Source organism: Bos indicus, chromosome 19 (assembly GCF_029378745.1).
Source record: "Bos indicus isolate NIAB-ARS_2022 breed Sahiwal x Tharparkar chromosome 19, NIAB-ARS_B.indTharparkar_mat_pri_1.0, whole genome shotgun sequence".
Taxonomy (NCBI): domain Eukaryota; kingdom Metazoa; phylum Chordata; class Mammalia; order Artiodactyla; family Bovidae; genus Bos; species Bos indicus.
In genome coordinates, this window is record NC_091778.1 from 6,391,771 (window position 1) to 6,404,424 (window position 12,654).

At 34.7% G+C, this 12,654-nt stretch overlaps 1 protein-coding gene across 5 annotated transcripts in view; it reads left to right on the plus strand.

Moving 5' to 3' along the window:
- STXBP4 (syntaxin binding protein 4) overlaps positions 1 to 12,654 on the plus strand; it is a 253,383-nt gene that overhangs the window by 57,258 nt on the left and 183,471 nt on the right. For all 5 annotated transcript variants that reach the window (XM_070772475.1, XM_019981250.2, XM_070772477.1 and 2 more), the window contains one exon: positions 1,491 to 1,585. In XM_070772475.1, the coding sequence (XP_070628576.1) occupies positions 1,491 to 1,585 (95 nt within the window). The remainder of the gene's footprint in view (positions 1 to 1,490; positions 1,586 to 12,654) is intronic.

The window sequence follows — 12,654 nt, forward strand, 5'->3', positions numbered from 1 at the left end:
ACCCCTTCCACACACGCTTGAATTGAGTAATTCACACTCAGGGTTAGTCTCAGTCTGAGTTCATGTTTAAGTTAGCGTGGGGCCACCTTGTGTTAGTGTGCATTAATGGCAGGTCAGGAACCAGGCTAAAAAGTCATTGTCAAGACTCACATGTTCACACCCTGAAAATGGAAAATAAGGTTTGACTTATCTCGTACTTGGGTTTCCATACCACTTCATGCTGACCTTTTATGCTACACTTCAAGTTTGGCAAAAAATTTCTCTTAAGAGGAAAAAGAATGTATTCATAATTTATTTTTAGCCCTTGGCCAACAATTAGGTATCACAGTAAAAAGGCATCTTTGTTGCCTTTGTCAAATTTGTAAAAATTCTATTATACTAAAATCAGTCTTTCTCAACCTTTGAATTCCATTTAAAGTTAAAAGTCAGTAACCGTTTTTTGTTTTTTTTTTTTTTTATGATCTTGACACCTATAAGTTATATTCAAGATTTTACATAGAATGTTAAGGAAGTGTTAAAGGTTTAGAGGAAGACTATTTATTTTCATATGCACTTCTTATGTTCTTAGGAAAGAGAATGCAAATCATTTTGTACTTAGAGACAGATGCTCTGAGAAATTAAAAAAAAAATTAAAACACTGCATAAAAATGTGACATTTTAAAAAGTTTTTTCTCTTCCTCTTGTTTCTATGTAGAACTAGTAAAATACCATTTAAAAGTGTATTTAGAATGGTGACAATTTAGATACAAGGATTGACATGAATTGCAGAAATCTGAGAAAATGTGGCATATTAAGGCAAATAATTTTTCAAATTCTAGTCTCTTGGGACACCTGGTTTTTACTCATAAAGCAAGGATAGAGCTTGTCTAAATAGTCAGGGTATACTGGGAAGGCGTTAGAGAATGGGTGAGAGGTGCATGACACTCAACTCTTGAGAATCATTTATGCTCCTCAAAATACAATCCTTCGGTAAAATAAGAAATAGGATTTTCAGTTCAAGAAGTTCTCAGACTAATCATACTTTATGTGCAACCTTGAAACAGTTTGCATTTGTGAGTTTTTCCATAGTACCTTCAGAACTCATATAGCAGACTACTTTTGCCAAAGAGAAATTATGACCTTTTTGAATTTCTAATATGATTTTACTAAGTTTGGAAGAAAAAAATTCTTTTCATTTTGCAATTAATAAGGCATTATGATGACAGGGTAAGTGGTGGGATGTATGTGTGTATTTTAAATTAATATTTCTGTGGGACTTAATGCATAATTGGCTACTCTTTTTAGACCACATCTTTTAAGGCTTAAGTGAAGCTGGTTTATATGATACATTGTAGATTTAAAGAACAAAAAATAATGAAAACAAAAGTGAAAGCTGCCAACTGATTAGCCAGAATTCTTACTGAACAGCAGGAGCCAAGAACACCTCCTGTCAAATGAAAAGTTCTATTCCAATTAAATTTCCAATTAATGTGTACCCTGTTGTCTCTTAGATATTGCCCCTGCTTGGACTGATAACTATGGGCCACAAGGAAAGAAGATTTCCCTAAATCCGTCTGTTCGCGTTAAGGTGGAGAAACTGGAAATGGTAAATACTTGAAATTTTTTCATCTTTCTTCCGTGAAACTATAGCAAGGAAGTATTGTCATTCTTTGTGAGGATAAAAGATTGGAGCCATTAGTTTCTTGAGTTATCTATTTGCAGTTAATTAGATTTCAAACCTGTAATGGCAATAAGTACAAGGAAGTAATACCCCATTACTCAATTTTTGAAAAAGTGAAGGGAAGCTAAATCCTAAACAACAAAATATAAACCTACTAGATAAAAAGAAAATGGTAGCAATGTACCCAAAAAATCATATAGAGGATAAGTTTATATTGAGAATTTCTATTTATAAAAGAAACAAGATGATTAAAAAAGAAAAATTATAAGCAGAAAAAGATTTTAAAACTTTTCCTCTCAGGTTACCTGGGAGCTGACAGCAAAAATATATGAAGGTTTTTGGGTTGTTCGTTTGTTTTTTAAATATGAAAATGGATATAGTGCTAAGGGTTCACAGCCTCTACTTTCCTGGCAGTTTTTGTGGATAATGATTTTTTACATTTAGGAAGAGTATAAAAATGCATAGCTAGAGTAATTATGCATTAACATTCACGCACATATTCAGACCTTTGCATGGTCCTCTAATAATACCTTTATCAACACCAGTTTGAATCTTACTCATTGTTCAAATTCTGACTCAGTTCCAACTCCTTTGTCCAGTTTCTTGCTAATGTTTATAGTTTAGGCCAAAACTGCCATTTTTGCACATCTGTAGCATTGAACATCACTTTACAGTACCCTGAAATCTTCTGTGTTTTATCAGCGAGTGAACGCTTGCCATCTCTTTGTACCACTACTTAAATCTGTACCACCACACCAATCTGATTTGTGCTGTATAAAATTTTCTCATTAATTAGATACTTGATATGTCTCCCTTGTGTCTTCAAAATCCTGAGTATCTTTTTCTGTGTTTTACTTTCTTTTTGTGGCTGAAATGTAAGTTCTGGATAATGGCAAGTTTTACAATCAGTAACATTAACATCATCAAAAAATAGAATGTTTGAGGTTTAAAACCATATCTGTTAACATCTAAAAATAAATAACGACTGTTTTTTAATGATATTGCTGTTTTATACATTTTGGAATATCTGAGGTTTAATACTAATCATTCCTCTGGATAAGGAGAAAATTATTCAGCTAATGACTTTACCTGGCAGTGTTTAGTCCTTGAATTAAGCTAGTTAAATTTTTCTAGCACATACTTTAAAAAAACGATTAATTTTCTTAGAGATACGAAAATCATCTAAATTTGTATTGATTCCAAGTTGCTTGCATATTGAATCGGTATTCCACTTTTAGTCCTCCTTTTAGCCTAAGCAAATTGATTATTTTTGTAGCAAAATAAAATTAGTTTTATAGCCAAGGAAACCTACATTCTTTGTAACCTACATTCTTCCCTGCTTTTATTCCAGATATTTTCAGTGACTGTATTTAGTAGAGCAGTCTTTGTTCTCAGAGTTTGAAACTAAATTTCATGCAATAAATTTTTTTTCTAAAATCTGTTTTATCTTCTATCCACCCATGTTTTCTGAGTTACTCTTACCTTTTTGAATAGTTGCATATTAATGTATTAATATCTGTATCAGTTTAATTTGAAATAGATGCTTCTATTTTAGTTGCTACTTTGTAGACAGATTCAACTTTATTGTCCATTACATTTTTAACATATTTCCTATTTATTGATAAATGTGTTCAAGTGTTTGTAATAAAATTCTATCTTTTTACTCTGTTTCCTATAAGTATTTACATATAGTATCTAGGAAATTGGTAATATAAAATATTTCACAAGGAAAAGGTGTTGACTGATTGTGTGGTTATTAAGTCATTAGCCAAAGCAGTACAATTTTTTTCTTTTCTGGGCTGCAATTTATTTTAAGAAACAATGTCCCAGTTATCTTATTTTCTTCCTTATCCATCATTTTTCTTAACAGAACAGGTTAACAAAAAATTGGGGGGGGGGTACAATTTTTAAGAAAGGCAGAGAAGTTAGAATTTGATGAGGAAATTATCTGTGAAATGTATGTTTCTGGGGCATTGTTTTCATGAACTCCTACATGTTTTAGTAGTGTAGGGAGACAGTTTTATATCAGGATATACTGGAAAGTAATTTCTAACACTGAACTAATACTACGTGTCTTGTTTGATCCCATTGTTAAACTTATACGTAGGTATGGTTAAACATAGAAATAAGGATATACTTTTTAGTTGGCTTGAAGGTGAAAAATTATTGCACCTCCTTGCTATCTATATTTTTGTACCTGAGAAAGATGCTTTGGGTTACAGATGCCATTTCACTGATGTTTACTTTACTCTTGCCATTTCTATAACATTTGAATAAATCTGTAGTGAGCAATGGTACCCAGTGTCTGAACATAGTTAATGAGGTGGTCTTTGTATTAGGTTGGGAAGTACGTGACTAATATATTAAGAAGTGACAGTTTTAAAATTCATCATTTTTTGGATATCAGAAAAAGTTAAGGACATTTATGTGTCTGACAAATTTGCATTTTTATTTACAGTTTAAAGATGATATTAGTTATTCAAGAAATTATTGGAACTTATTTTTAATCAAAGATACATTACCTGAAATTCATTTTTCTAATTGAAGTGTAGTGGATTTACAGTATTATATTAGCTTCAAGTATCTCGCATTGTAATTCAGAATTTTTGCAGATTATACTCCATTATAGGTTATTATAAAATGACTATAATTCCTTGTGCTATACAGTAAATCTTTGCTGTTCATCTCTTTTATATATAGCAGCTTACATCTATTAATCCCATACCTGAGATTTGTCCCTAATTCCCCCTTTCCTCTCCTCTTTGATAATCATAAATTTGTTTTCTATACCTTTGAGTCTGTTTTGCATATATGTTTGTATTGTATTTTTGATTCCAAATGTGGTATCATATAATTCTTGTCTTTGTCTGACTTATTTCACTAAGCGTATTCTCTAGGTCCATCCATGTTGCTGCAAATGGCAGGATTTCATTTTTCATGGCTGAGTAGTATTCCATGAGATGTACACTCACACAAACACAAGCACATACCCATCTTCTTAATCCAGTCATCTGTTGAGAGGCACTTGGGTTGCTTACATGACATAGCTGTTATAAATAGTGCTGTTCTGAACATTAGGGTGAATGTATCTTTTTGAATTAGTGTTTTCATTTTTTTCCCAATAAATACCCAGGAGTAGAGCTGGTGAATCATATATGGTAGTTCTAATTTCAGTTTTTTGAGGAAGCGATTTACTATTTTCCAAAGTTTCAGCACCTGTTTACACTGCTTTTAACAGTTGTAAAAGGGTTCCCGTTTGTCCATCTCCTTGCAACATTCATTATTTGTAGGCCTTTTCAATGGTAAGTCATTCTGACGAGAGTGAACTGATTATCTCTTTATTGTTTGGATTTGCATTTTTCTTGTAATTAGTATTGTTGAGTGTCCTTCCATGTGCCTATTAGCTGTCTGTATGTCTTCTTTGGAGAAATGGTTATTCAGGTTCTGTGTTCTGTCCATTTTTTGATTGAGTTGTCTTTTTTTTTCTGATACTGAGTTTATGAATTTTTTATTTGTTTAGGATATTAATCCCTTGTCTGTTGCATCATTTACAAATATTTTTTCCCATTCCATAGGTTGTCTTTTCATTTTGTTTATGGTTTCCTTTGTTGGACAAAAGCTTTTAAATTTAATTAGGTTGCATTTGTTTATTTTTGCTTTTATTTCTTTTGCCTTAGGAGTCTGATTAAAAATAATATTCCTATAATTTATGTCAAAGAGTATTCAGCCTGTGTTCTCTTCTTGGAGTTTTATGGTTTCTGTTCTTACATTAGGTCTTTAAACCATTTTGAGTTTATTTTTGTATATGGTGTGACAGAGTGTTCTAATCTCATAATTTTACATGTGACTTCGGTTTTTCCAGAACCACTTGTTAAGAGATGATCTTTTCTCCATTGTATGTTCTTACTCCTTTGTTATAGATGATTTGGCCATTTGGGGTCTTTCCTGTTTCTATATGAATTTTATGATTGTTTCTTCTAGTACAGTGAAAATGTCCTGATATTTTCATAGAGATTGAATTAAATCTATAAATCTCTTACTCTACTTTATATCAACTTCAATTTCCTTCATTGTTGTTTTATTAGTTTTCAGAGTATACTTTCACTGTAAGATTATTCCTAGGTATTTTTTTCTTTCTGATATGGATTTTAAAAGGATTCTCTTTCTGATATTTCATTATTAGTTTATAAACCACAACATAATTCTGTATATTAATCTTTTTTCCTACTACCTTGTTAAAATCATTTATTAGTTCTAAAAGTTTTCTGTAGAGACTTTAGGGTTTTCTTTCTATAGAACAGATGACTCTCAGATGTCATCTGCAAATGGTGACAGTTTTATGTTTTCACTTTCAACTTGGATACCTTTCATTTCTCTTTCTTGTCTTATTGCTGTGGTTAGAAGTTTTAATATTTAAGAAGAAGTGGTTACAGTGGGCATTCTTGTCATGTTCCTGAATTTAGCATGAAGTAATTTAGCTTTTCATCAGTTAGTATTATCTTGGGTTTGTGTTTGTTGCAAATGGCCTTTACTATGTTCAGATGTGTTCTTTCTATATCCACTTTGATGCAAGTTTTAATCATGAATGGATGTTGTATTTTGTCATGTGCTTTTTTGCGTCTTTTGAGGTGATCATGTGATTTTTATCTTTCCTTTGGCTAATGTGGTATATCCCATTGATTGATTTGCATACACTGAATCATCTTTGTGCCCCTGGAATGAATCCAACTTAATCACGGTGTATAATCTTTTTTATGTATTATTGGATTTGGTTTGCTAATATTTTTTGAGGATTTTGCATCTGTATTCATCGATGATATTGACACATAATTTTTTTGAGACATCTTTGTCTGGTTTTGATATCACAGTAGTGGTGGCCTTGTAGAATGAATTTGGGAGTGCTCCCTCCTCTTCAAATGTTTTGAAATAGCTCGAGAAGGATAAGTATAAGTTCTTTATATGTTTGGTAGAATTCCCCGGTGAAGCTGTTTGGTTGGTCCTGGACGTTTGTTTGCAGATTCTATTATTTTTATTACAGATTCTATTTTATTTCTAGTGATTGTTCAAATTGTCTGTTGTCTTCTTGACTCAGTCTTAGCAGGTTATATGTTTCTAGAAATTTGTCTGTTTCTTGTAGGGTGTCCAGTTTATTGGCATATAACTGTTTATAGTATTCTCATGATTTTTTGTATTTCTGTGGTGTCAGTTATTATTTCACCTGTTTCATTTCTTAATTTGTTTATTTGGGTCCTCTTTTTTCTTCTTGGTGAGCCAGGATACACATTTGTCAATTTTATGTATCCTTTAATTGTCTTTTTTTTATCTCTATTTTATTTCCTCTGTGGAAATAATAATTTCCTTCCTTCTGCTGGCTTTGGCTTTGGCTTTGGCTTTGTTTGTTCTTCTGCTAATTCTTGTGGGTGGTAAGTTAGGTTGTTTATTTCTTGAGAAAGACCTGTATCACTGTGAACTTCCCTCTTAGAACTGTTTTTGGTTTTTGTTTTTTTTTCCTTTTAAAGATCTCAAAGATTTTATAAAGTTATATTTTCATTTTTATTTGTTTTGAGGTATTTTCTAATTTCTCTTTGATTTCATCATTGACCCATTTTAATAGCATGTTGTTTAGTCTCCATGTGTTTATTCTTTTTGTATTTTTCTTTCTGTGGTTGATTCCTAGTTTAAGACCATTGTGGTCAGAAAAGATGCTTGATGTAATTTTTTAGATTTGTTCAGATTTATTTTGTGTTGAGTATGTGATCTGTCATAGAGAACATTTCATGCATACTTGCAAAGAATGCATATGCTTCCTTTGGGGGGAATGAAGTGTCCTGTAGGTATCAATTAAATCCAACTCTAGGACCTTATTGATTGGGTACTAATCAACAGGACCTATTGATTAGGTCCTAATAACAATTAGGACAATAAGGACAATTAGGACCTAATCAATAGGTCCTATTGATTATTGGACCAATTATTGATTTTCTGTTTGGATAATTTGTCCATTAATGTCAGCAGGATGTTAAAGTTCACTGTTATTGTACTATTGTTATTTTCTTCATTTGTCTCTGTTAATATTTGCTTTATATATTTAGGTCCTCCCATTATTAGGTGCATACGTTAATGAGTGTAATATCTTCTTATATTGATTCCTTTATTATTACATAGGGCTTCCCTGGTGGCTCAGGGGTCAAAGCATCTGCCTGCAATGCGGGAGACCTGGGTTCAATCCCTGGGTCAGGAAGATCCCCTGGAGAAGGAAATGGCAACCCACTCCAGTATTCTTGCCTGGAGAATCCCATGGATGGAGGAGCCTGGTGGGCTACGGTACACGGGGTCACAAAAGAGTCGGACACGACTGAGCGAGCGACTTAACAGTGTTCTTCTTTGTCTTTTGTGATAACCTTTCTTTTAAAGTCTGTTTTGTCTGATACACACACTGCTACCACTTTCTTGGCATTTTCATTTTGCATGGAATAGCTATTTTCTATCCCGTCACTTTCAGTCTGTATGTGTCTTTAACCCTGAAGTGATTCTTTTCTAGACAGTGTATTGAAGGATTTTGTATTTTTATCCAATCAGCCATCCTATGTCTTTTGATTGGAGTGTTTATTCTATTGACATTTACAGTAATTATTGATAGGCTCTAGGAGTCGGTGATGGACAGGGAAGCCTAGAGTGGTGCAGTCCATGCGGTTGCAAAGAGTCAGACACACCTGAGCAACTGAACTGAACTGAAATTACTTACTGCCATCTTATCACTTTTTTGTCGTTTTTGTAGCTCTTCTCTGTTTCTTCTTTTTTTTCTTTTCCCATTGTGGTTTGTAAGTTTTTGCTCTGAGGTTACCATGGGATTCATGTATGTTGAGCCAAAGTTATATCTACTTCATTTAAACTGAAAGACGTTTAAATTCAAATGTGTTCTGGAAGACCTACATTTTTTTCTCTCCTCCCCCATATTTGGTTTTGATCTCAAATTTTACATGTTAATGTTTATCCCTTAACTATCTACAATAGAGTTGCTTTTATAGTTTTTTATCTTTTAATCCACATATTGGTTTATTTAAGTAAACTGTGATCTCTATTATATATCTGTCTTTTCTAATGGGCTTTATCCTTTCCTATAGATGCTTATTTCCTTAGAGGCATCTTAGAAAAGATCCTTCAGCATTTTTTTTTAAGGGTAGATCTGGTATTACTGAATTCATTCAGTTTTTGCTTATCTGAGAAATCATCTCTCCTTTTTTTCTACATGACAATATGGTTGGGTAGAGTCTCCACATTTTGAATATACATGCTACTCCCTTCTTACTGGCAAAGTTTCTACAAAAAAATCAACTGTTAGCCTTATGGATATTTCCCTTGTATACGACTCTTTGTTTTTTTCTTGCTGCTTTTAGAACTGTCTCTTTAACTTTTACCATTTTAATTATGGCATATCTTACCATAGGTATGTTTGGGTGCATCTTTTTAATGAACCTCTGTGCTGCCTATGCCCAGATAATGTTTCCTTCCTTCAGTCTGGGAAATCTTACAGCCACAACTTAATCACATATACTTTTGATACCCGTTTTTCCTCTCGCTTCTCTTCTCACATTATAGGAAACCCTATAATGTGAATATTGGCATACTTAGTGTTATCCCAAAGATGTCATATATTACTTTTTAAAATTTGCCTTTCTAACTGCTATTTTGATTGGATGATTTCCATTATTATATCTTCCAGATCACAAATGCATTTTTCTGTGTCATTTAGTTTGCATCCATTTCTTTTAGAGTTTTTTTTTTTTTTATTTCAGATATTTAATTAATTATCTGTTTTCAACTGTATGTTTTTTATATTTTTTAGTTCCTTGTTCAAATGATCTGTGTTTAGATAAATTATTTTCCCTAATTCAGTTAGCAATGTTTTAAAATCTTTATCTGGAAAATTATTTCTGTTTCATTATTTACTTTCTGCAGGGATTTTCTCTTACTCTTTCATTTGAGAGTAGTTCCTCTGTCTTTTCATTTTAATTTTCTCTGTCTTTGTGAATTTAGATGAACGATGTACCTGTTGTGGTCTTGAGGGAGTATTCTTATGTGAGAGCATCCCTATGCAAACTGCATGTGCCCAGTGTCTTTAGTGGGAGGGCTGGATTTGATACGGGTGCCTATCACATCTTTCCTCAGGGTGTGCTGGCTCCTGTCACTTTGGTAGGGGGTGTGGCTGGTGATGGAGGAGCTAGAGCCTGCACAGGGTATGAGATGGGACTTCTCTGCTCACTGAATGTCACCACCCTGTCAGGGGCAGGATTTGCTCCCATGTTGCCAAAGCAGAATCCCTGAAGGTCAGGCTAGAACTGGCTGTTTCCCTTAGTATGTATTTTTACTTCTTGCACTGGGGCCTTTGCCCCAAAGGAGGGGAGTCCTGCAGCAAGTGGGCCTGTATATTTACAGAGGTCTAAGTCTGCCTCTACAGACAACAGCACCCCTGCTCAGATGCAACCCACATTCGCCCCTTTCCCTGGTCGTGGTCCCCACAGATCTAGTGCTGTCCTGTGGCTTAGAGTGAGCCGAGCTGGGGTGTTTGCTCAGCGTAGGCCAGTATACTTAGCGAGGCAGGTGCAGGAAGTCTGCCTCCATGCTACCGTCCTAAATGTGGGCTGTTTTGGGGGCACTTCTTGAGCAAGCCACCACTGCCTACCTGGGCTACACCCTGCACCCCCAGGTCACCTCTGCATCCCTAAGCCAAGTCTTTTCCCAAGTCTTGGGTGCCCCAGGTCCAGTACATGCTGTGACGTAGAGTGAGTGGGACTGGGTGTTCTCTCTGCTTGGACTGAGGAGCACAGCAAGGCGGCAGCTGCTAGGGCAGACCTCTCTCCATCCTGCGCTAGTACCTGCCCACTCCTCTTGAGTGGACTCTAGGCTCCTCTACCCTTTCTGTCTATTCTTGCAGTTCTCCCAGTACCCACGGGGGCTTGTGTCTCCCCAGACCGGGACTGGGACACCCAGTCTGCGGTTCAGCCCACTCACTTCCAGGATGAATGTCCGTCCATGTGATCTCTCTTTTCCTCTAAGTTCCCAACCACAGGCATAGGTCCAACCCTATCACTTCTCTTCCTGTCCTGCACAGTTAGCCATTATCTTTCTTTCAGTATCAGTTGTATGAAGGTCCTTATACCAGTTCCCAGTTATTTTTCCTTGAGAATTGTTCCATATGTCAATGTATTTTTTATGTGCTTGTGGAAAGAGGTGAGCTCCATGTCCTCCTACTCTGCCATCTTCATCTCCCATCAAATTACTTCCAGTGTAAATTTATGAGCTTACCTCCCTCACTGACATGCTGTGTTCTTCCAGAGTAAATTTTACTTTCAGCAAAACTTTCATCTGTTACCGTTTAGCTCAGGAGCAATTTACACTGTAGTTAATTGCATTTTTCAGTATTATTATTGCTTAATATAATAAGAACCACTGTATATTGAGTACCTTCTGTGATGGATATTTTATTTGCATTATTTTTGTAAAATTGTTTTTATTTCTTTATATGAAAATATTAACTATATGCAAGAATGATTGAATTTTATGTCTAAAGTTTAAAGAATAATAAAACAAATACACATGTACCCACCACCCAGGTAAGAATGAGAATCTTTGATATTGCCTGTGCCTTTCTTCTTGATCATATATACCTCTTTCCTCAATAGGTAATGCTATTCCAAATGTTGAGTATCATTTATATGCTTTTCACAAGTTAATTGCTAAAATACTAACGAGATCAAAGTGTTTGCTTTCAGCTTTGCTTAAGTTACTGTTAAAATTTTCCTTCTGTTTCCTCATCTCCTAGAAAAGCATTTGACTCATAGTGTATACTCAGAAACTAATTGTTCGATTGTTGTATTTTTTTTTCTTAAAGTAACTGTACAAATTTTCATTCCTACCAGTCTTATGGAAGTGTTTCCATTGTTCCATATACTTTACAGTTAATCTTATTATAATGCATTTTTACTTCTTTATCCTGTCTTAATTTAAAATTTTTCTTTGTTACTTTTTTAAATCCCTTTGCCCCCCCTCCATCTTTATTGTATTTTTTGGTTTGATTATGTTTGATTTTTTGGTCATTGGTTTTTGTATTTTATTTTTATTCTTGTCCATCATGTTTAGAAATTAAGTCTTTTCTTGGTAATCTTATTGGTTACCTTAAAATTTTAACATTCATCTTGAACTTAGTCTTAAGTTAATCAGAATCTTTACCTTTCTTTCAGACATACAAGGTACTTATATACTTAACACTTTAACTCTGATTAGCCCCTTCCCAGCTTCAGTTCAGTTCAGTCGCTCAGTCATGTCCAACTCTTTGCGACCCCATGAATCGCAGCATACCAGGCCTCCCTGTCCATCACCATCTCCCGGAGTTCACTCAAACTCACGTCTATTGAGTCAGTGATGCCATCCAGCCATCTCATCCTCTGTCGTCCCCTTCTCCTCCTGCCCCCAATCCCTCCCAGCATCGGAGTCTTTTCCAATGAGTCAACTCTTCGCATGAGGTGGCCAAAGTACTGGAGTTTCAGCTTTAGCATCATTCCTTCCAAAGAACACCCAGGGCTGATCTCCTTTAGAATGGACTGGTTGGATCTCCTTGCAGTCCAAGGGACTCTCAAGAGTCTTCTCCAACGCCACAGTTCAAAAGCATCAATTCTTCGGCGCTTAGCTTTCCTCACAGTCCAACTCTTGCATCCATACATGACTACTGGAAAAACCATAGCCTTGACTAGACGGACCTTTGTTGACAAAGTAATGTCTCTGCTTTTCAGTATGCTATCTAGGTTGGTCATAACTTTTCTTCCAAGCTTACATGCTTATAATTACCCACTATTTGACTTTAGTGAGGCATTGTTTCTCTAATTCACTTTCTTTGCAGTCACCTCCTAACCTCACTTAACCATTGAGTTTCTAATTTATTTTTTCTTTTTCTTTCTTTTTTGTTATTTAAATAGTAAAAGTATGATAACACATTT